Consider the following 22335-nt stretch of genomic DNA (forward strand, 5'->3'; position numbering starts at 1 on the left):
CTTAAAATTTTTATCAGCCCTCCCCTCACAATGGCTGACTGCTGTAATCACCTAGATACTATGTAAAATGTGGCTACTCATGCTGCTCCTTAATTTAGATTTACTAAATCCTTTCCTGGATTTGAACCTTACTGCTTTCTAAGGTCAAGTTGATTCCCAGTATCTTATGTCTTAGGCTACTAAAACACATGTACTGCACTTGATTAACAGACTTCTGAAGGATAATGAACTTTGATTCCAAATCAAGATAATGATAAAATCTTAGTGGTTATAATTAATCTTGCCGACTCTATGCTAAATACACTGTTTTCCTGAAACAGACTCAATTTTTTGTTTTACATACTACATTGTATCTTACTGTATGCATTAGTACCTATATATCCAACTACTGCTTGTCTTCCTGATTTGGGATTTCTTTTAAGATGCAACTTCAGTGTAGATTGCTTTTGTTCCACCTTATAAAATGTTGTGTTTAGAAGTACTTTCAAAGACCTTTTCTTTTAAGTTTTTGTCTGAACAAGATCAAACCTAGAAGTAGAAAAGTTACTGAAAGACTTTGGAGCATAATGTACTATTGTTTCACTACACGTAATTTTTTCCTCCATCCTTCTCTTTTTTTTTGTTTTTTTTTCACCTTTTAGGTTAAAAATTCTGTGGCTTACTTTGTGTCAGTTGCACAACTCTGTGGAAATTGAGGTCAGTAAGAAAATAAAGTGAATTCTGAGCAGTATCAGAATACATAATATAGTACTTAATTTTGCAGTGAAAGTTTGTTTTCAAACTTTGTATGTTAACACAGTCTGTGAAAACAGATTAAAATAATAGTTATGTTTTAGAAAACTGGCTTCTGTATCTGCAAATGTAGACTAAAAATAAAATAACAAAATAGTTTTCCACTTGGCTTAAAACTTTACTTACTTATTTAAATTGCGTAGATTTCCAATTCTGTTCAAAGAGTGTTTTGTGAACAATTTTTTTGTCTTTTACTGGCCTGATTGCTATTTCAGTTAGTATCCAACTGTGTGTGTTAGATATCCAAGTGTGTGAATGCTGATGTACAAACTAAGGACTGTCTTCTTGAGAAAAGTCATTCCAAGTAGTTTATTATAGGCCAGAGAGGTTATTTAATATCTCTGGCTATTTTCCTCTTGGACTTAACTATTCAGAATGTGAAATAAAGAGGAAAAAAAAAAAGATAATATATATATTTTTAATTTTATCTTGAGGAAAACACTGTTATCCTAACACTGAATACTATTGTAGTGAAAATATGAAAACAACTAAAAACTTTCCTTTTAAATGGCTGCACTTATGCATTCTGCAGAGTAATTGATATTTTAGAGGTGTTACATAAGATGGTCTGCAATTCTTTTGCTTCCATTTTTTAATAATGAAGCAGCTGTTTATCTCTGGAACTGATGGCAGGTTAAGCTATTAGGAAGAACTATTACATCTTTACATACAAATATATGTTACTATTATAACATATAACATGTGCTAATCTCAGTATTTGTCATCGCTGTGCTCTGTGTTTACTTATTTATGCTATAAGTTCTCAAAAATACTCTAACTACCTATAGGTGATTATATGAAATATAACTTAAGTTTATTACAAATTTTGGGTTCTACTTCAGAAGCTTTCCATAGGATTATGAATATTGTTTGCTTAGTGCATAAATTGTCTCATAGTGCTGCACTACTACAGGAATTGTCTGGTACTGAGCAGGGATGGGGATTGGAGTGATCTCTTCTTGTTCCTTCTGAGAAGTTACTGGACAGACGTGTGATGTTTTGAGTTTTTTTATAAGTGAGGCTGGCCGTGATCTTAGTGCTTACATCACATTTCAATGAACACTTAAACATAGCCAAAAACGGAAGGGTCTCTTAATACAGGACATCCTATTCTGAAAGCTACCTTTTCTATTGCAGGTGTCCAGCAGTTCTGGTTTAATTTTCTCTTTCTAACCTCAACTGTTCTGTGGTTCTGTTGCCATCTAAATTTATTTAGAGTTTTTCCTTCAATCAAATATTAATAACTAATGTGCAATTTGAATGAGAAACTTTTTTTAAAACCTCCAAGAACAGAAGATAAAAACATTTGGGGTATACATTAAGCAGTCATATGATTTCAAAATGAGCAGGGAGAACAGTAATACCCAATGTCCTAAAAATTTGGCTTTTTAATATTTAAGCTTTAGAACAATGTTCACATAGTAGGTGCTTTTCTTGGTTATCTGGAAAGAGCTGAACAATACAGGACGTAAGAGAAAAGTTTATGAAAGAAAATGCTAATACTTTTAACGGATTTAAAAATTCCTGGTCACACTTACGAAAGAAAGATGAAAGTCCATTTGAGTTCCATCAGTCACTGTTACATGACTTTCTAGAAGTATGATACATTCTTAAGCATTTGAAAGTTCATATTTTAATTTTCTATAGTCCTTTTGTTAATATAATTTTGTAAGTAGCAACAAACTGTATACATTTTTCACTATAGTGCTGTAATAATGATTGTTTAAAATGTTAAATATTCTTGTTGTAATTCAGTTCTCTGTATGTAGTTTCTACCAGTGTATACTCCTTCAGAAGAAGAAAGAAAAAATCCAGTGTTATATGCCAATAACGTCAGACGTGTAATGGCAGAGTAAGTATGTTGTAATAAGGAATAAAAATAATGTGTGATTTTAATTTTAGAATCAAGAAAATGTTATTAAATCAAGTCAGCTTGCAAAGATGCTTGTAGTCTGCGGTAGTGTATATGAAACATTATATATAGCACTCGTCTTCCTCTCTAAGGAGAGGCCAAGGAGTCACAAATACAGAAGGAACTGTAGGAAACGGTGGGTTTGGGAGCTTTTTTAACATGTCTTCATATAAAAAGCCAGTTCTGCCTGGTGCTGTGGGTATTCAGTCTTCTGAGGAGAAAGGCATAGTTGAATTTTATAGAAGTTTATGTAACCAAAGTTTGTAGCATTGAGGTTGTATTTTTAATTAACCACTCTTGCTCATTCTTTATCGTTTCAGTAAATCTTCCATTACTTGGTAGATGCTCTTTTCAGTGTTTATAAAGAACCTTCAGGTCTTTGATCATCCTCTTGAAGGATTTATGAATCTTTCTGCTCTTAATTTTGAAAAAAATTGTGGCATCTTGATTTCCTTTGTGTAACTTTTTTTCCATGTCTAAGTTAGCAGTTTCAACCGAAGTAGTAGATGGAAACTAATAATACTTCTCTGGTTTATAAGCAGAACCCAGCTCTGAGTGTCCTTAAGGATGTTGGGCCTGCAGTATAACAGTAGATTAATACTCCATCTCTTGTTGTTGTTGTGAGAAATGTCCTTCTGAACAATAAGATCTATGTGAATCTACCTGTCTTAGAGTTGCAGTGGCCTCAAAGACTCTTGTAGTTAATTGAAGACAGTCAGCTGGTACTACATGAGTGTTGTCCTCAGACTTAAGTTTGAAGGCTGTATTATGAAACCTTCATTCTGACATCTACTCTGATGGGATGGCAGGGCTTGTGTGGTACAAGGAGAAATTCCAAAAGCCTACAGAAATTTACAACAGCCTGCATATTGAAGCATTTCTATGTGTGTGTGGGAGGAGAGATGTGATTTTCCTCATCCTTTTTTTTTTTCTTTTTTTTTTTTTCTCCTCCTCCTACCCCTGGAGAATTAGGCATGTGGACTAGTAGAAGTAAAGTGCAGGTCTAAAGGAACAGTGTCAGAATGAGAAATAACAAACGTGGTTTGCTTTGATATGAAGAAGGGGCTGCAGATGCTGTGTTGATGTGATAGGAAAATAAATGTTTGGGTATCAGAGTTCTGAAGTTAAAAATGCAGATGAGAATAAAACAGAATGCTGATGCCTGGATACTGTGGATTACTGTGGATCAGTTAAAATAACATCAACACAGCCGACATTTTCTTTCTTCTGATCACTTGCAGGTGTTTACTTCTAGTGGCAATTTTCCACTCTCTCCTAGTTTATTCATGTCGTTTTGGTACAGGAGATACCAACTCAGATGCTGTCAGTCTGTTGTGGAGTTGTAGCAGTTGCAATTCTAGCACCTCAGGTGCTATTTGGTGCTAGCACTGCACCGTGTGTTGCTGGTTAGTGAGTAGTATTACTGCTTCATCTAGAGTTCTCATTTTCCTGAAGATTGCCTCAGTTAGTGCACCGTTTTGATGAGACACGTCACTTCAGGATGCTTTGCCCTTCCTCCCCATCATGTTTTCCTGGAAGAATCTAATTCTATTGGATATCTTACAATGGTAGAGGTGGCAATCCCAGATAATAATGCATTTGTGAGTTTAGAATCAGTGTTGTGGCAAAACCTTGTGCTTTGCCCCTGATTTCAAGGGGAGTTGATTAACTTGCTGAGGGCAATGTTAGATAGAATTGCTACTCCTGAAATCTGTTTGCCTTCATGATAATCTTGTCTGGTGAACAGCTTCTGTTAAGTGTTGAAGAAAGTATGTGACAGGATGTCTCATTCTTACAATGTTTCTGCTTGCTGACTATGTGGGAAATGTTGGGGTTAGCCTTATTTGTTAGGCTACTCTGTGGGCAGCCACAGATGCACGTGGTGGAGTCTCTACATAGTTCCTGTTCACTTAATAAATTTAATATTTAACAAAGGAAAGGCTGTTATCCACAGATGATTGCTTCCTTAAGACATTCGTTTCTTGCACGATAGATGAATTTACTTGCCCGAAAAGTGAAATCCAAAGTGTGCCTGGCCTTTTGCATCTCTTTTTCAAGCCAGGAACTTCAAGCATAAGTGTTCTATGCCTCAGGTTCCTTCATGTAGCCATACGAATAACAAAGGAAATGCCATTTTTAAACTGCTATAGCACTCCACGTGTCTTTATTGTATTCCTTCTCATCCAGGATGAAAATGATTGTATACTTTTGAAGATGCATTGAACTGTTAACCCAGCATTTGTCTCATTCATCTTTTCTACTTCCCTGTATTATGCATTTGAGTATGAACACACTGGATTGTTTTTCCTGATCATGTTGGGTATGATCATCTCATGCATGTGAGCATTGTGGCTTAGAACTTACTCAGTTTGGATTACTATTCTGCAAGCACCCTTTCCTGCTGCTCTTCAAGACCTCATTTCCCAGACACCTTTTTTTTTTTCTAAAAACTAAACCTAGGGTTTTTTTTAATTCAAGTGTAATGTGAGCTGATCTTTTGATTGATGGTGTTTCAGTATTTATGTAGTGATCTGTCACCAAATTCCACAACAATCCAGGTGATACATTTCCACTTTTTGAAGGACACTGTCATGTTAGAAAATTAATTTAAAGCTTAGAGACCTTTCAGTTATGCCTGTGGCTATTTGCTTCCTGCAGTGCTAACTTGTAATGATATCTTTCATTGCAGTCCTTCTCATCAGGAGGATGAGCAAGATCCTTGGTGGCTGGTCATTTCAGAGCTTCTATAAACATCCAAACTTTCTTTTTAAAAGGATTTCTTAATCTTGCCTATATGATTACCAGTATTTTAATGTCTATCACCTTCAACCTTTTTTCTCATTGACAGATACTTACTCAATAGCATTGGGGTAGAGTCATGTACTGTCTTGTTACAGCTACTCAGCTCACTGTTTCTTCTGTTTTGGGGATTATCTATGTAATCAGTACTGTAATTGCTCATACAGGATAGCCACTGAATAGTTACTCCATACTTGTCTTCCTTTGTATCATTTTCTTACTATGCACAAAAGGTATGTGCAGATTAATACAACTTGCCATTTTAAAATATGCCCCCCCTGCTTATTCTCCATCAATACACTTTGTGTTTTATTTTTTCATACAACCTGTGTTGTTTGAGTGAGTCTGTCTTTGATCTTTCTGGCCTTGTTCTTATGCTACTGTGTTCAGTCACCGTCTATCTCATCTACAACATGGTCTCAGGAAGTGTTTAGAATCACTTTCAAATCACTGAACGTGTTGTGCTTTTAAGTATGGTGAAAGTCTACCCAGGTTCTTTCTTTAAAATAAAGTCTTCATGTGTGTGAGCTGTTATCTCCTTACACTGGTGGTAGTCAATGTTGATTATTTTGATCTGTTAAGAAACAGTAAGTGCTGAAATTAAATTATCTGTTTTCTAGTTTAGTGTCAAGCTTTCTGGCCCACATTGTTAATTTTTTTTTTTAAATATCTTCAAAGTATTAACCCATGATTTACTGGACATATGGTGGTGGTGTAAAATTGTCAGTATGTAGACTTGAGGCTTCAGTCCCAGCTCTCCTAGAATTTTTAGGAGCAGATCACCTGACCTTACCATCACAAGTATTTATTTATAAAAATTTCTTAGTGATAAAGGAAACATCCCTACCAGTGTTAAAGCATTGAAAAGGACTTAATTGTATTTGTAAGATGTGTCATCATAATTGTTTCTTGATGTAAAGTATTTATTGCATATGACAGCTTCTTTTGTCTTTCGGCGATTTTGCTGTCCTCCACTAGTAGTAAGTTATGTCCCTCTTTAAATGTTTCCCTTATGCTTTAAAAAGAGTTTATAACTGCACCAGTTGTAACTTTCCCTGTCTTTATCTTTCTACATTGTATTTATGCTTCATAGTTCTAATTTACTGGTGCACACTTACAGGTTTTTTTTGGTGGTTTGTTTGGGGTCTTTTTTCCTTTAACAAAAATAAAAAATCTCTCTTCATTGTGAGATTGTAGCCTTTTGCCTGTTGAATAAGCTCTTGGGCACCTAATTCAATAGTTGGAAAGTAATCAAAGTCCTGATTAGGGTATAGAAACTGTTCTACTCCAAACTCTTGTACTTTGCCAAACAAAATTTGCTCGTTTGTTACCTTACGGTCCATTAGGGCTCTATTATATTAAATAGCAGTATGTCAGTAGCTCATTTTGTACACAGATAAGCCCATGGTAGTTCAGGCAGCTAGTTGTGAAATACCTGCACTGTGGTTTTTTTGTGGAAGTCTAGAATAACCTCACACATAATTACAGATGTAAGCTGTTTAGATAATTATACACAGACCTGTTGGACACTTGTGAACAATATTTGGTTTGCTTTAGTTTGTTAATTACTTTTGCAGAGACTGTCGTCAAATTAGGGGAAAATACAGTTTAAATGATACAGTTTGGGGAAAAAATGCAAGTTAAAATATTGGAAATTATGCATATGGAAGATGGTTAGACTGAAACCTGATGGAAACTGCACACCTTTGCCTCTCTCTGTTTTTCTAAACTGTAAACACCCCAGAACTGAAGTTCTGTTAGCGTTCCTGATTTAAGCCTTTCACTTTTCTTATCTTTCTAGTATTAGAACTCAGTGTTATCACTACGTACATAGTCTGGTTTGTATTTTTCCAGTGACTTTGTTTTTCTTCTCCACTTACACAAACATTTAAAGACATATTTTTATATTTACAATAGATGCTCAAATCGATTAAAGTGCTGTGTTAGACATGGAACTTGAAAACGTGTGTCTTCCTTATGTTTTCTCTATCAAGACTTCGCCAGATCATGTTCCCCTTGTCAGAGCATATCATACTGTTAAAGCAGTAACTCTTATCAGCTTGATGTGAGGATTATGTTTTTGCTTCTGAGAAATGAATCCTTTTTTCCAGATGCTGGTGAAGGCAATAGATAATATAGATCATCTTCTGTGTCCATCTCACCTTTTGTCATCTTCTACATAGTCAAAATCAGATTTTTCTTTCTTGCTGGCTTTGACAGCATCAGAATGTGATCTCTGTATATGGTACAGTAATGCTAGTTGCTGAAGAATAGCCTTAAGGATTTGCGTTTACAGTAGCTTACTGGTCTATCTCATGGCTATTTGCTGTGTTCTGTCCCTATGCTGTCTGAAGTTTTATATGTGATTCTGCTGAAGCACTGGTTGGGGGCTAAGCACTCAACTTTGATATTCAAGACTTTTTTTTTTTTCCTGTCTTTTTTATACCATCAGAGGCATAAGGATCAATATAAGTGGAATTATTGAAGTGCTGGAGTTAACAAGGATCCATTGTCTAGGTTTCAGGCCGTACACAAAGATGGAGAGAAGAACTATATTGTGCAGTCTGTTTATTTCTGCAAATGCTCCAAGTGTAGCAATTAGGCAAACAGAGTTACTGAGCTATACTTTCCAAAGCTGACAACGCAGAGGACCTGCTTCATTTTTCGTCTCTTAAAGACTTGTGATGTAGAAGTCTACAAGATCTTATCAGACGTTAACACTAGGGATAAATACAGCTGTTAGTATCTTCTTTTTCTGTCTAAATTAAAACATCATGAGATACTGTAGTCTTGATGTGAACTCCAGACTCCAATGACTGGACCTTCATTTGCTTGGAGACTGTCACAAGCTAGGAATAGTCCAAGGAGAGAAGGGGGTCTATATGCCCTGGCCTTCCAAGGCTAAATAAGTAAAAGCTCTTCAGCCTGGGAAAGAAAGAAAGAGAGAGAATGAAAATAGAGGGTTATTTTGAAGATTACTAAAATGAGTGTTCTGAAAATACATAATAAGGCAAGTTTGTTACTTCCTATAGCAGAAGAGATAGAAAGCACTCAGTGGTCAATCAGCTAAAGGTAAATAGAAGTACTCTTCAAAGCACGAACAAAATTGTGGTGTTCACTACCAGATGCATAAAATATATTCATCAGAGCTGTTAAAAAAAAAAAAAAATCGGTCTACCAATGGTTCTAAACTGCAGTGATACAGAATAGTCTTTGATTCAGGAAGTTAATATACGCATGATTACTAAAGGCCTGAATAACTATCCACCATGTTAGTCTCTTTCCTAAGCATGTGATAGTGAACTAAAATACTAAATTTCCTGTCCTTTTCAGCACCCTATAAAGTTTATATCCAATTTAAAGGGCTTTTGTTGAGCAGCATGTGGGATATTTTCTAGATTATTAATAAGCAGAACTGTAAACTAATGTTTGAAAATGTTTTTGTTGAAGTGTAGATTCAGTTTGTCACTATATTGCCAGTGCTATTTTCTCTCACTTTATGTAATATTATGGCAGTTACTTTCCATTTTATGGTCAGAATTTTGTATGTGTAGTGGATTGGTATGCAGAAAATGAATACTTTATTTTTATGTTATGACTAGACAAGTGTTAGACATTGAGCTGCTTGGTGTGAGAAGTCAGGATATAACAAGTACAACTGCTGCATGTGACAGACTTGAGTTTGCAAGAAAGCTTTGGGCTTTTCGTTTGGTTTTGTTTGTTTAAACTGACTTGCTGACTTTGGAATTTCGTGTAGTGTAATATCATGAAAGGTAAATAGACAGCATTTCAGAGAAGGGAGGAAGGGAGAAAGTCTCAAGTTATGTCAAGCCAGACATGCATATCTGGCACTGTAAAATTGCTGAACGTTAAAAAGGCCAGGCTCAGGCTAACTGGTTGTAAGAGCAGAGATAGTATGAAGAAAAAAGGAAAAAAAATGCTTCCAAATGAAGACATGGGAAAAGCTGTTATATTCCTAGTTTATTAAGTATGTTGGATTCCCTTGGAATTTGCATTTCAAATCTCAGATTGAAATTATCCTATTTTTTCCTAGCAGTTCGATTGAAGTAGAAAAAGATTATCCTGGGCATGAGTTGAAATAGTTTGCTAACAGGTCCTGTAGAAAATCCTACCATTTGCAGACTTTGCAGTGAATCTACTATGCCAATCTTTATTCTAAAATTCACAAGTGTTAGCGCCAACAGTGAACTTTGTTCCCCACCTTGAGTTTCCTCAACATTCTGAGCTGAAATCAAAGTCGGTTTGTGTTAAACATCTAGCCATATACAGTTTGTCATTTACTTCCTGAGTTTAAGAGCCCCTTGAACTCTATGTGGCTTTGGGTTGGTCCTGTGACTGAACTTTACTGTGAGTAGAAGTTGTTTCTTCCTCTTCTGATCTTTGTAATTCTGAAGGTCTTTAGATTGTTTCAGTTCAATTTGCTTTTCTTCAGAAGTCCAAAGGCTGGAAAATTGGTAAGAGGTGAGCAAGAGCAGATGCATTTATACTTCTCAATTCTATTTTGTGTTTGTGTTAACACTGGGTATACATGCAGACGATTGTAGTGGGAATTTTCCCATACTGATAGCATGGTAAGTCTAACGCAAATACACACTTTTCTTTAAAGGATGCATACAGCTATAAAAAGATGCATGTTGTAGTTTCCCCTTATGGATTGGCTGAGCCTGAGATGATCCCTGCTTTTGTTTGGAATTTGTTCTGTATCTTAAGTGTGGTTTTGGTTGTTTTGTTGGACTTGGATTCTGTTTATTTATTCCTCTTTGGCTAGGCTCCTTTAACGTGTTTGAGGACCATTAGTTGGAAGATTTTATTTAAATCTGGCATTGGTTCTAGGATGGCAGTCAGTCAGTCCTCCCCCCCAGGTTGAATGACCTGATCTTTCTTAGTCATCTCTCTTCCTTTTGATGTGTGTGGAAAGCTTATAGCTTTCAGTTTTAACAAGTTATTTTTGCTTGCTTTGGCTTGCCACCTTTACACTTATGTTTTAACTTGTCCAACTTCTTTGTTTTCCTTGAGAGAACATGGGCTTTTTAAAAAATATGAGGGTTTGTTCTAATTGCTACCTTTAATCAGTTGCTGAGTCATGTGGGATTTTTTTGTCCTTTCAGAATCTTTTTAGTGTCTTGTTGCTTCTCCTGATTCCTTTTTTTTTTTTAGTTTCTTTTAACTTATTAACCAGCTTCCCCTTTTCTGTATAGTTGCCCTATGCTTGTGCTGATGGCCTGCAAGTTCCTGTGTTTCCCTTGTGTGCTATACCTACTGTTGCCTTAATCTGAAGAAATTTGGTGTAATGTGCCTCCTTTCATCCACTCGTTTTTCTTCTTCCAAGGGAAACTGGTGTTGTATTGTATAATACCAGTGATCTCTTACGGTATAATGCAACAATATATTGTATACCATATAGTTTTAAGTATTGCAATGCCTGATCTCTAAGTCAATTTGAACTTAAATTTAAATCCCCACAGCATAGAGGAGTCCATCTGGATTTTACACAACATTAATTACTATGTTAACCGTAAGTCCGTGGGATGAACCTCTTGTCTATTCCACTAAGGTGGTTAACAGATTTGCAAATGCTCCTAGGACAGTTCTCGTAGGAGTAGAAGAATAATGAAACAGGAACAGATCAAGAAGTGAAAAACTGGAGGAAATGCATTTTAATTGCTTAGGATCATCCCCATGAGGCAATCTAGCCTTCAGCAGTCTGCAAGATTTCAAGATGCCTTTTGTATGTGCCTATATCTTTTTGGTTTAGTTGACTTCTTCCTTTTGTTGTTTTTTCTTGCAAGGGGGAGGCTATTCATCTAAAATTGCTATATCCTGTATGTCCTTTTTTTGTCCTTCTCTGCCTTAGAGAGAAGAAACCCTGATCAGTTGCTTTAATGTTATGTGCATATTTTACTAATGTATTAGTATTCCTGAAGTTTGACAATTGGTGTGAAAAGAGAACTGGTTTGTTATTTACATTGGCATGTGCATTCAGCAGCCTTATAAGGAGATTCTGGATAAGAGGCTGCTTAAAAGAAATTAAGCGATTATTGCATGAGAGGTAACTACAATTGCAGATCATACTGTTGTATAAAGCACAGAATTAAATGCAGAATTTCTGTCAAAGAAAGTCATAATGACTGTGGCGTGCCTGAAGGTTTTGTATCAATCTCACCATTGCTATATGTTAGTTTCCAGGCAAAAAATGGTAGTTAGTAGTGAGGTAGAAAAACCTGTAGATGAAATAGTGAAGGTAAGTCAAGCAAAAATTTTGTGAAAACTTCATCAAGCTGCAATAGGCTGCACAAAGGAGATAACAATTTGTAGTAATACAAGTAAAGTCAAATATAATGGAAAACATGTCACGTGAGTAACTCGTAGAGCAGTGTTTACTTTCTAAATTGCGTCTTATGTTTGTACACTGAATTCTCAAAGGCCTCTTCCAAACGGAATTGTCTCTCCTTCAACTTTGGCCAAGTAAATACAATGGTTTCTTCAAGGAAACCCTTCAATATCAGGGTTTCCTTGAAGTATCTTTTGGTGATGCTGTTACTACAGAGCATTAAGTTAGAAGTAAAGCAAAAATGAACATGTCATTGTTTGACATACAACATCTTGGAGTAGTTTTTCTTATATGTTTCTTATGCCATACACTTAAAAAAAAAAAAGTTGTCTTTACTTGGAGTTAAACTCCACTTGCTTTAATACTTTGTTCTAGCCACTCTTTGTGGACAAATGGCATAATAGTAACGTAATTTAACATAATTATTAATGAATATTTTTGTTCTAGATTAATAATTTTGAAACTCTTGTTATTCTAGTCTATAAGAATACTAAGGAATTTGAAAGTCCATGCGTTGCCTTTTTTTTATTTTGTGTTCTTTTATATTTTCACGTACCTGTAAAGTTCAAATAGATATTCTGCAGTTGCACAAGGTGCCGTATTTCATTCTTTGTATATGAACTTTCTTTTACGGGTTCTTCCGTATAGCTTTTTCAGAACAGAGAGCACACTTGTTACAGGATTTCTTGCTGTAAAAAAAAAAAAAAAAAAATGACTCTGCTTACTGTGTTTCTTTGGTTTATTCAAGGGCATTGGGAGTTTCAGTGACAGACTATACATTTGAAGACTGTCAGCTGGCTTTGGCTGAAGGGCAACTTCGTCTGCCTTCAGACACATGTCTTCTGGAATTTGCAAAGCTTGTGAGAAGCCTTGGGTGAGCATGCACACAATATTTATATGTAAAGTGCATCTTTATTATGTGTGCAAGGTTTTGTACTTTTCCCTTTATAAAACAATACTGCTTTTATGAACGTGTGGAATGTTCTGGTATTGTAATCAGGGAAATGCAAATATAAAATTAAACCAATACTGTTCTCTACTTCCAAACAGCACACTAGTTACCAATGAGTAGAGTAGGTTGTAAAATTCACATTTTCCTAGTCTGACAAGTGAGTGAAGTGTCTGAAGTGTTCATACCTGAACAGAACAAGAAGAGACCTCCTGAAGAGGGTCAGGAATACTGTGGATTCCTAATATTTGATACAGTTAAGAGTCAATTGCCCTTTCCTGTGACATGAAGGGAGAGCAGTGCTGCCCTAACAGTCTTGTGACTGGATTAACGTTACTGTAGTGAGGGCAGAGGGGTCACCCTTTCCCAAGAAGTACATAGAAGTGATTGATCCTTTGAGTAGGTTGCTCCTAGATTGAGGAAAGTGAAGCTAGTAGTTCAGTTCGTGCAATGTAGCTCCTTTCTAGTGAAGCTGTAGTTTAATATGTGCAGTGCGAGTCCTTTCTTTTCTCATACTGTCAGATCTCTCTGGCTTCACCTTTCAGAAAAGCTTCAGCAAACGGTGAAAAGAGTTACATAAACCAAATAATAGAACTTGCTGCTGTTTTCCAATTTTTTCCCTGTTTCTCCTCTCATCCTATTGAGGAACAACAAACTAAATTTGCAGCCTCATCCTACGAACTGCTTTAATATAGAAACAACCCTTTCCATTTTTTTGTCCCCTCACCTGAAAGTATAGAGCATAGTTTCTTATTTCCATTCTGTACTGTATTTCTTTTCACTAATTTTCTTTTCATCTTCCAGCTTGTGTACGTAAAGGGTATAAAGGGAGAAAGACCTATTGGATAATAAGGAATGTAGGACAGTATGCATTACGCGTTCAGATGACATTCATTCGTTGTCAGGACCTCCATCTGGAAAGACTTCCAGCAGGACAGGAGAAACTTATAAGGCAAACAAAACAAAAACGGCCGAAAAAAACACCCACATCTCTTATTATGCAGTTGATAATCCCAGGATTCACTTTAATCCTCTTGTTAAATTGTCTGGCTTCTGTCTGCTCAATTTAAAGCTGTTGCTTCAAATTATGCTTTTCTGGGTTTTTGTTTTGACCTCTAAAACAATTATGTGCATTTGTGAGTGAGTCCCCTCAACTCAGAAGTTCTTAGTAATGTCTGAGCAACTATACATTGAAATATTATCCTGTCTTGAGTTGAGTATGTGCCAGTAAGAGAACTATTTTGATGGTATTTTTCTGGCACAATTGGATGAAGTTCGTCATATGACTTCATGTCTAATGCACCTTTGGCAATGCAGTCATTTTGCTGTTTATTCAAAGGCTTTTAGGCCTAGAAAGGCATTAAAGACCATCCATTCGCATCCCTAAATAATGGGAACAGTACATCTCTATCCAATGTATTTTGCATCCAGTCTTAATACTTGTTTCTGAGCAGTAACACATATTCAAGTTAACATCCAGTTATAAATGCAAGATTTTTATAGAGAGGGGAAATCCAGGCTTCTTTTTTGTTTAGACTCCTTGAAATCAAGTTATACTTCAGTTTGCTACACTGGAGAGAAATTTCTGTTTACGTATCTACAGGATTCATTAACATTGCCTGTAGAATTGCTTAGCCTGTGCTCAGCTGGACGTCATCCAATCCAGAAGCCAGGCAGCCACAGCAGCAAGTTCTCATGCTTCATCTAATGAAGAGCTTGAGCTCTGTTAACACAGCTGTACAGCTGCCAGATCACAGCTGGCTGAAACTCAGCTGCCTTGTACTGAACTTAGTGGTAAAATGTTGTGTCAATGAGATCAGTTGACCATAGTTTTATCTTCTCAAATTCTGCATTAGTCCACAAGCAATTATGCTTCTGTTGAGCCTGATAATCTCTCTGACTGATGAGCTGATCACTAAGCTGGGTAGTCTTTATTGTATCTTTCATAAATTGTAAATCCTTTGCTTAATTTGATTTATTCCATAATTAATTACCCCACTGCTTAAAATAATTCTTTGTTTGTACTTTGACTGGATCTGTTACCAGCTTATTTGGATTTTCTTCCTTATTAAAGATATCTTTGGTTATGTTCTCCTTCAGAAAGTGTTAGTACAGTAGAATTAAGTCTCATCTTTTTGTGAGATGCTTTTAATGAGCTGCTTAAGGGTAGTTGCCTGCAAGAAAATCCTTAAGTTCTAATTTGAATTGATCTGTTCCTATTGTCTCAAAATTCTGTTCATTGTATTTCCTGCATTCGCTTTGCCCATAAACTAGAGGGACTGTCTAGCCTTAATTGTTCCTTGTACTTATGGAACCATGGCTTTTAGGCTGTCGGTTGATCCTTAGAGAATTCCCAGTTTTCAGTCAATTTTCTAGATTTTTTAATTGACTGTGTTCTGCTTTGCTGTTAGATGAGGCGCTTAAAGTCATGTCTGGATGTAACTTGAAATTTTGTTCAAGTAATTCTACTGGTACAGGCCTTTTGCATCTTTTTTGCGGGGAGGAAGTATAGCTTCATCAAGCTTCAAGCCAGATTAAGGATCACCTTATTCCATGCTTGATGGTTTGTGGGAGGTTTGTGTTTTCTTCTCTTTTCTCTTGCTATCTGTCTACCCTTTGACTTATTAACTTTCAGTACTCTGCTACTGCATTGTTTACTTGATTGCTTCCTGGTTGGTTTTTTTCCAAATCTTTTGCTTTTAAAACTCCAGGTTTAATTTGGAATGTGTAGCAAGGGTGGATGCACCTCACATCCTTCTGGTTTAGCCAGTCTTCTACTTCTGGATTTTTCTTATCCATTTGTCTTTGGCAAATGCTCTTCACAAATTTAAGATTTTTTTCATTTATTTTTTTGTCTACATTTTTTTGGAGGCTAGTACTTGTACAAGATGGCACATTTTCTCTTCCAGTATGGTAGTGGGCTTCCAGTTTGTGTATCCAAAAGCAGTAGGTATGGAAAGTACAGCAAGAACATTATATGGTGACATGGTGAGTGTGCTTTTTATTATTGATGTGTGTGGCACCAGAACCTTCAGTCTGACAAGTTCTTGATCTGGAGTATGCATTTAATACATAGACTCTGAGGTTCTTCGTAGCTTTCACTGAAGACGTTATGTCTATGCTGATGATGTCCGTCTATTAGAAGGTATGGTTTGCACTAGATCATCTTCTTCAGGTCAGATTTCAGAAAAATCCCCTATTTTTGCCTTCTAGATTTCTTTGGTAATTCTTAGCTTTAACAATGGGCAATTCACTTGGGAATTCTTTTTGGATCCTTAGCTATCTCCTTTGCATTCCTGAGCCTGAGCATTGCTGGTGTTTTGTATCCGTGTGATGTCTTGTGCCCATGTGATGGCATCAGGAAGCCTGTGAGGTTTACCTCCTTACATACTGCCTGCTGTGGTGAAATTCAATGAATTTAACCTACTTGAGTTGAATCATTTCTACTGCGTCTTAAAAACCGTAGTACTTTTGATAAGAATGACCTGCATTAAGCAGTTACATTATGGCCATTACTCTTCAATATTATCTCATCCATTTGGCTTTGAGGATCCTACTAGGCAATGCCCCTACAGGTTTGTAAGATCTGCAAAGGAGGATGTAATTACCTCATAGTCCTGGTACCTGTCTCTTCCTGCTTAACAGCCTTTACCATCAAGCCTACAATGCAAACTTCTGCTGTGTGCCTGAAATGGTGGTCCATGCTTTGCATCCACAAAACTATAACCCCTTACGGTTAACAGTGCCACAATTTCAGAGTGTTCAGGGATCATCTCTAACAAAAAAAAAAAAGCCCTCTGGAGGGTGTTGGCTATCTGCATTCATGGTAATAGCAATACTGTCCGTTACAGGAGGTGATCATGGATCAGGCTTTACATAGAGGTATTTAAAAGACCAGTAGATGAGGTGCTCAGGGACGTGGTTTAGCGGGAGGTAGGAATGGTTGACTTGATGTTGGAGATCTCTTCCAACCTGGTGATTCTATGATAGCAAATATGAGCCATGATAGCCCCTGCCTCATGAATCAAGGCAGGATGTGCCAGAGTATTCAGGTCACTTTTGCAGCTGTTGAGAATCTTTCTCCATTATGACAAGAAGTTGCACAGAAGTACATCTGCAGATGTAAAACTGAATGTATTGTGCTCTTCTGACTTGAGGCATGTTTTGCAGGGCTTGCAGTTTACAGTAGCTAGCTACAAGGTCCAGCTGTTCTTATGCAGCTTGATGCTTTGTGAGATACCAGAAGGTTTTGGTTATTCCCATCATACAAGAAGGGAGTTTGTTTTCAAATAGTCAAGTACAGCTAAAACTAGCTTTAAGTAGGTAAAACATCTATCTCGCTTGCTAAAAATAGTGTTAATCATGCTGAAAACATCCTACCTTCAGGGATCTAGTTTTCCTTGTCAAATGTGCTATGCAGAGCTGTTAATCTCGAAAAATGCCTTTTCCATCTTCAGGGACTCAGGAATGACTTGTTATTCTCTTTAATGCCCATTGGTCTAAAAAATGAAGCAAAACACCCCAACAGCAAATAATGTTATATATCATAAAACCTAGATCCTGCATGGAAGCCATCAGGCAAACAAGTATTGTTTCACAAGCAAAGACATCCACTGCTGACTTTCCAGCTTTTTGTAACCCCCATTGGGATAAAAGTAACAGTTCTATAGGAATTGAGACACTCAAACCATTTCATATTGGTTCAGAAGCTATTGAGAGGTCTGGAACACTTGGCTTTGAAAGACTTCAGTGCAGTAGCTCATGATCAACTGCACATCAATCACTTCCTGATTCTGAAAGAGCTAGAGGGGGAAGTACGATGCAGTCATACTCAAGCTGAAGCACTAAGTTTGCCTAACTGATCTGCATACTCTTTTGGAGATTGGCTCACAATCTCTTTTGATGTTTACCACACCCAAATCACAAGAAGTTTTTAGGATTTGTGGTAAGCCATACTGGCTTTTTGGACTTAATTGATGAAGAAAAGATCTCTCAAGTCACAACTACTACTCACCAAACAAGTACTCGCTAGTAGGTGAATTTTGGGTCAATTCATTGCAAATCAAATGTGTCTGATTTAAAGACAGATGTTAGACTGCGTATTCTGTGTCAGTGGTGGCTTATCTTAATGGAGGATTCATATGCCAGCTGTCCTCATCCTGGAGTTAAAATCCAGTTCGGCTACTGCAGTGGGGATGTATTATCTGTGGACACTTCTTATGTGTAATCCTGCATGTGAAAAGCCGAGTTCTGTGTGCATCTTGAATCCTCCATGGATTCCTTTGTCATTGTTCCTGCTACTTTTCTACTTGATTGTGGAAAATGAATGTTTGTGGAGGAGTGTTTTGCAGTTCTTTTTATACTATCTAGGATCAAAAGTTAAGATAGGTTCTTTAACACTGGGACGAAGAACATAGGAATGTTCTGTGGGAGCCATGGAACTGTAGAAGAATGACCCATGACATACAGGAGTTGGAGTTGTTTAGTACATTTTTGGTAACATTTAGGTAATGACAGCATAGCAGTTGTGGTTTTACTTAAAAGCAGTGATTTTTAGCAAGGGTCATTTCAGCAAGCAAATCAGGGTCTGAAGCTGACATATCAGAAAATCTTCCTATGAGAAATGCTCTTCTCTTTTTTTGTAGAAGCTCCTGAGAATGCTGATATTAAGTATTTTATTCATTCTTGTCACTGAGAGGAAGTTGCAGAGGAGTCCCAGCTGCAGTCTGGGAACGGTTCTGGTGTGAGCTTCAGTTATGTAAAAAACCTGCTTTTCCACGTCTGCTGCAGCAAACAACGAAACTGACAACTGCAGAAAAATATTGTAGAAAACTTTATCGGCTTTTTTGTCTTCAAACTGGAAAACTTGGATGCCCACACTACCCTAAATCAGTTCAGAGTAAACCTGCTGATCAAGATTTGGTTGATGAATCAGGGAGGGAATTCTCTACGTGTCTGCAGCACCGTTTCTTATATTCATACTTAGACTTATTTTCACAAAGCAAACAGGAAGCTTGACTTGGGGAAAAAAAACCAAACCAAACTAACCAACCAAAAAAAACCCCAACTGTGCAGTATCTATCTGCATAAATATAAAGCTGTGAATTCATCAGCCAAAATCTGGTTTTGTATTTGGAAGGACTGAGGGAATTTCTGTTCTGGTTTTGCATTTGGAAGGACTGAGGGAATTTCTGTAGCTGTATTAACTGCTATAACTTTTTTTGGGTCAACCTATAATGATGTCCAGCTCTGGACTGAATGTGAAAAATTAGGTCTGACAAACAGGATTAATGGTATAATCGCTATTATGTAATCCCTGATTTCTTTTAGGCAAGATGCATCAGGTCTTTCCTGTTCAGTGACATTAGTAAATTTGGAATCGTAATTGGTTTATGTTACTGTCCTACCATACAGCCATATTCAGGTGACCTAAATCCCACCTAGTTCTCCATGCCTTGTGTTTCTTATTAGCTAGTTCTAGACTGGTTTTTGTTCATGTTGAACTGCTTATATATATGGCTTGTAATCAAGGTAGAATATAGAATAAAAAGCACAAGCTTATGACTACAGTTCCTAAGATCTTCCAGAAATTTCTAATAGTTCAAAAACCAACAGGAGCCTTAAAATGGCAGAAATACATTATTTTATTGTAAAGTTGCTTAGTAATTCCGATTTTGGATTTTGTGATGTTTTAGACCATTATCATCCATGTCTTTATCTTGTATAATGAAATTTGTATTGTAAAACTGGGTTTATTTTGAAAAATGTGCAAAACCAATATGCTTTCTAGGCTGAAGCCAGAAACACTTGAAGATGATCTTGATAAATATGCTACAAGTGCCATGAAAATGAAAAAAGAAAAGATTGATCTTAAAGAGTTTTCAGCATATTTGGAATTCCCAGCTTCCCACACATTAGAAAGTATGTTTGCCCTTTTTGATGAGGTAAGAAACAATATTTTGTTTAAAAAATTTTGCTGTTTTTTGGTTAACAATGCCTTAGCCTAATTCCATTCCAGCTGAATTCACTGAGGTCTGATTTGGGCCAGTGCTATATGCTTTTGAGCGTTTCGCCACAGTATTTGCCTACTGCATTCTCCTTTCAGCAAGGTAAAGCACCTGTCATCAACTGAATAAAGCATTCATTCAGGTAAAAGCTAAAACGAGTATCAGTTGGACAAAACTGATTTTCTTTCTAGATGCAAAATAGAAGAGGAAGAAAGATGAGTTCAGGCTAAAATTCTTCAGTCAGTGCCTGACTGATATTTCAGTTACCTTGTAAATAGATGACTTGTTCTTTTGGATTTCTGAAATGTGAAGGACCTAGGGACTTGGCAAATGAGCCAGTTTTCATTTCTCTGGCAATCAATCAGGAAGGGGAAATGACTGCTGTCTTTGTCTAGATGAGGTGCTGTTTGAACCAGAAGATGGATATGCCCGGACTGTTCTCTCCTAGACCAAAGAGTAGATGTCATGTATTCAGGGCTTAAATTAGGCTACTTTTCCCTCTAGTTCACTAATTTTAATTTCAGCATGGTAATTCAGATGGTTTAACATAAAAATCTTAAGTGTGCAAGTGAAGGTTGACAGTAATGGCACGGTCTTCCAAGAATCTTCAAACTATGACTTCTGACTGTGACTCTGAAAAGGCCCTGCAGAGCTCTGTCCTGCCCTGAAGTAATTCCATAGTGATACTTTTTTTTTTTACAGTGGCATATGTAATGATCTTTCTGAATATTCTACATCTTTAGCAACCATTAGTTATTTATGAAAATTCGTGGACAAACTGCAGTATTTTGAGGTGAAGTTTTCCTTCACAGAATGAAGATGGCGTTATTGACATTCGGGAATTTGTCATTGCTCTGTCAGTTGTCTGTAAGCCATCCAAAACTCTGGAAACAATTCAGTTGGCATTTCAGGTAAGCAGCATTTTCTTCCTCCACGTAGTTAATTTTTCTTAGAAATGATTAATACTGCTTTTACACTTAAGGGCACGTGAAACAAGCTTCTGTTTTAATACTTAATTATATTTTTAAATAACATTAATAGAAAGTTAGACTAAGAGGTTGTGTAGAGTGAATGCACCGCTAGTTTGTTGTGTAAAATCATGGAAGTTTGCAGTTTGAAATTGTTGTCTGTGGAACTCTGGGTAGAATCTTTTTCAGCACACTGAACAAACCTGAAGTCCTTTTATCGATTCCTCTAAACTAAAGGCTAATGAGTTCTGCTTACTACTTTTGTGTTTCAATCAAATCTTATTTTTAAAGCTAATAAAATTTAAAAACTTTTCCTACACATTAATCGAGATTAACTTTTTTTTTTACCCTCTTTTATCTTCTTGATAAGATTTTCTTCTCTCTTAGTCTCGCTGTGTTGGTCCTACAGTCTCTGCCCAGACTTTGTGATTCCTAGAAGTCCTCCTGATGTTCTAGTTTCAGCAATTTATCCATCTATGCTGCTGTGACAACGTAGGCTTTTTGGGAAAGTGACAGCAGCAATGCTTCCTGTTTGCCATTTCAGGGGGGTTTGTCTGACACCTTGATCTATTACTTCTTACTTATTTCTTTAACTTAATAGAACTGTTTCTTAGAAAATTTCTGTTCTACACTATGTGCTCTATTCTTCAACTCATAATATATAATTTTGAGTTCTCTGGTTAACTGCAAAATATAAAGTTAACTGTAGAGCTGCAAAGATGTTCCCTGCATGTGTTAAGAAGGGGAACCACTCTGCAAGGCTAAGCAGGTGTGGCTCATTTTATCCTGCTAGTGACAACTTGATGGTTTAAAGAAAGTGTCAAGCTGAGGAAGTTTTTCTTACAGTATCCTAGAAAAAAAGGGAAAGAGAACCTCCTCCCCTCCAGTCCTTTCTTCCTCCCTGCCCTTGTTTGGTGTACAGTAAGATATTCACACTTTACAAAGCTGAACAAGTTTTCAAAGTAGAATTGTTCTGTATATAGCTGAAGACCTGGAAAAATGAGACTTACTGAGCCACCAAAGTTCTAAAACAGTGGACAATTAAAAGAGAAGGCAGGGGGATTATGCTAATCAAGTCTAAGAGCAGCACTCCACTCTAAGTGCCATGCATCCTCCCTTCCAAATTGCTAAGGAAACAAAAGGGTGTTGTAAATCTTGCCAATATGATACTTGTAAGCCTTCTGACTACTTGATCTGTGAAAATATAGCAGGTTTTATTAAATAAGTGTCTTGTCCTTGCCCCTAGTCTTTGTGAAATAGTGTGCGAGTTAGGTAGAGAGGAAAAGGCAAGATTCCTGATTTGAGCATGAATGTTGTCCTTCATGGAACTCCATATTTATTTATTTTTTCATTTCATTAAGGTGTGCTGTCTTGTGGCAGCAACTTCTGCTGTGTGAAAAATACATCCTTAGGCTGTTTTGTGTAATCTTCTCAGTTCCCACCTTTTCAATCATGTAGAGAAACTAAAAGGAATTTTCCCAAATAGCATTTTTAACATGGTTCAATATTTGCAGAGCTGTCATGCTTGAAAACGAGACAAGGATGTTTCAAAAACT

The 22335-nt window shown here is 36.7% G+C and overlaps 1 protein-coding gene across 2 annotated transcripts in view; it reads left to right on the forward strand.

Moving 5' to 3' along the window:
* The window catches only part of LPCAT1 (lysophosphatidylcholine acyltransferase 1), a 59294-nt gene that overhangs the window by 28389 nt on the left and 8570 nt on the right, over positions 1–22335 (forward strand). Inside the window, exons 8-12 of one of the 2 annotated variants that reach the window (XM_069853357.1) lie at positions 642–696; positions 2562–2644; positions 12604–12729; positions 19595–19748; positions 20624–20722. In XM_069853357.1, coding sequence (XP_069709458.1) covers positions 642–696; positions 2562–2644; positions 12604–12729; positions 19595–19748; positions 20624–20722 — 517 coding nt within the window. The remainder of the gene's footprint in view (positions 1–641; positions 697–2561; positions 2645–12603; positions 12730–19594; positions 19749–20623; positions 20723–22335) is intronic. The other variant, XM_069853358.1, reaches the window with a different exon arrangement.

This window comes from Phaenicophaeus curvirostris, chromosome 3 (genome assembly GCF_032191515.1).
Source record: "Phaenicophaeus curvirostris isolate KB17595 chromosome 3, BPBGC_Pcur_1.0, whole genome shotgun sequence".
NCBI lineage: Eukaryota > Metazoa > Chordata > Aves > Cuculiformes > Cuculidae > Phaenicophaeus > Phaenicophaeus curvirostris.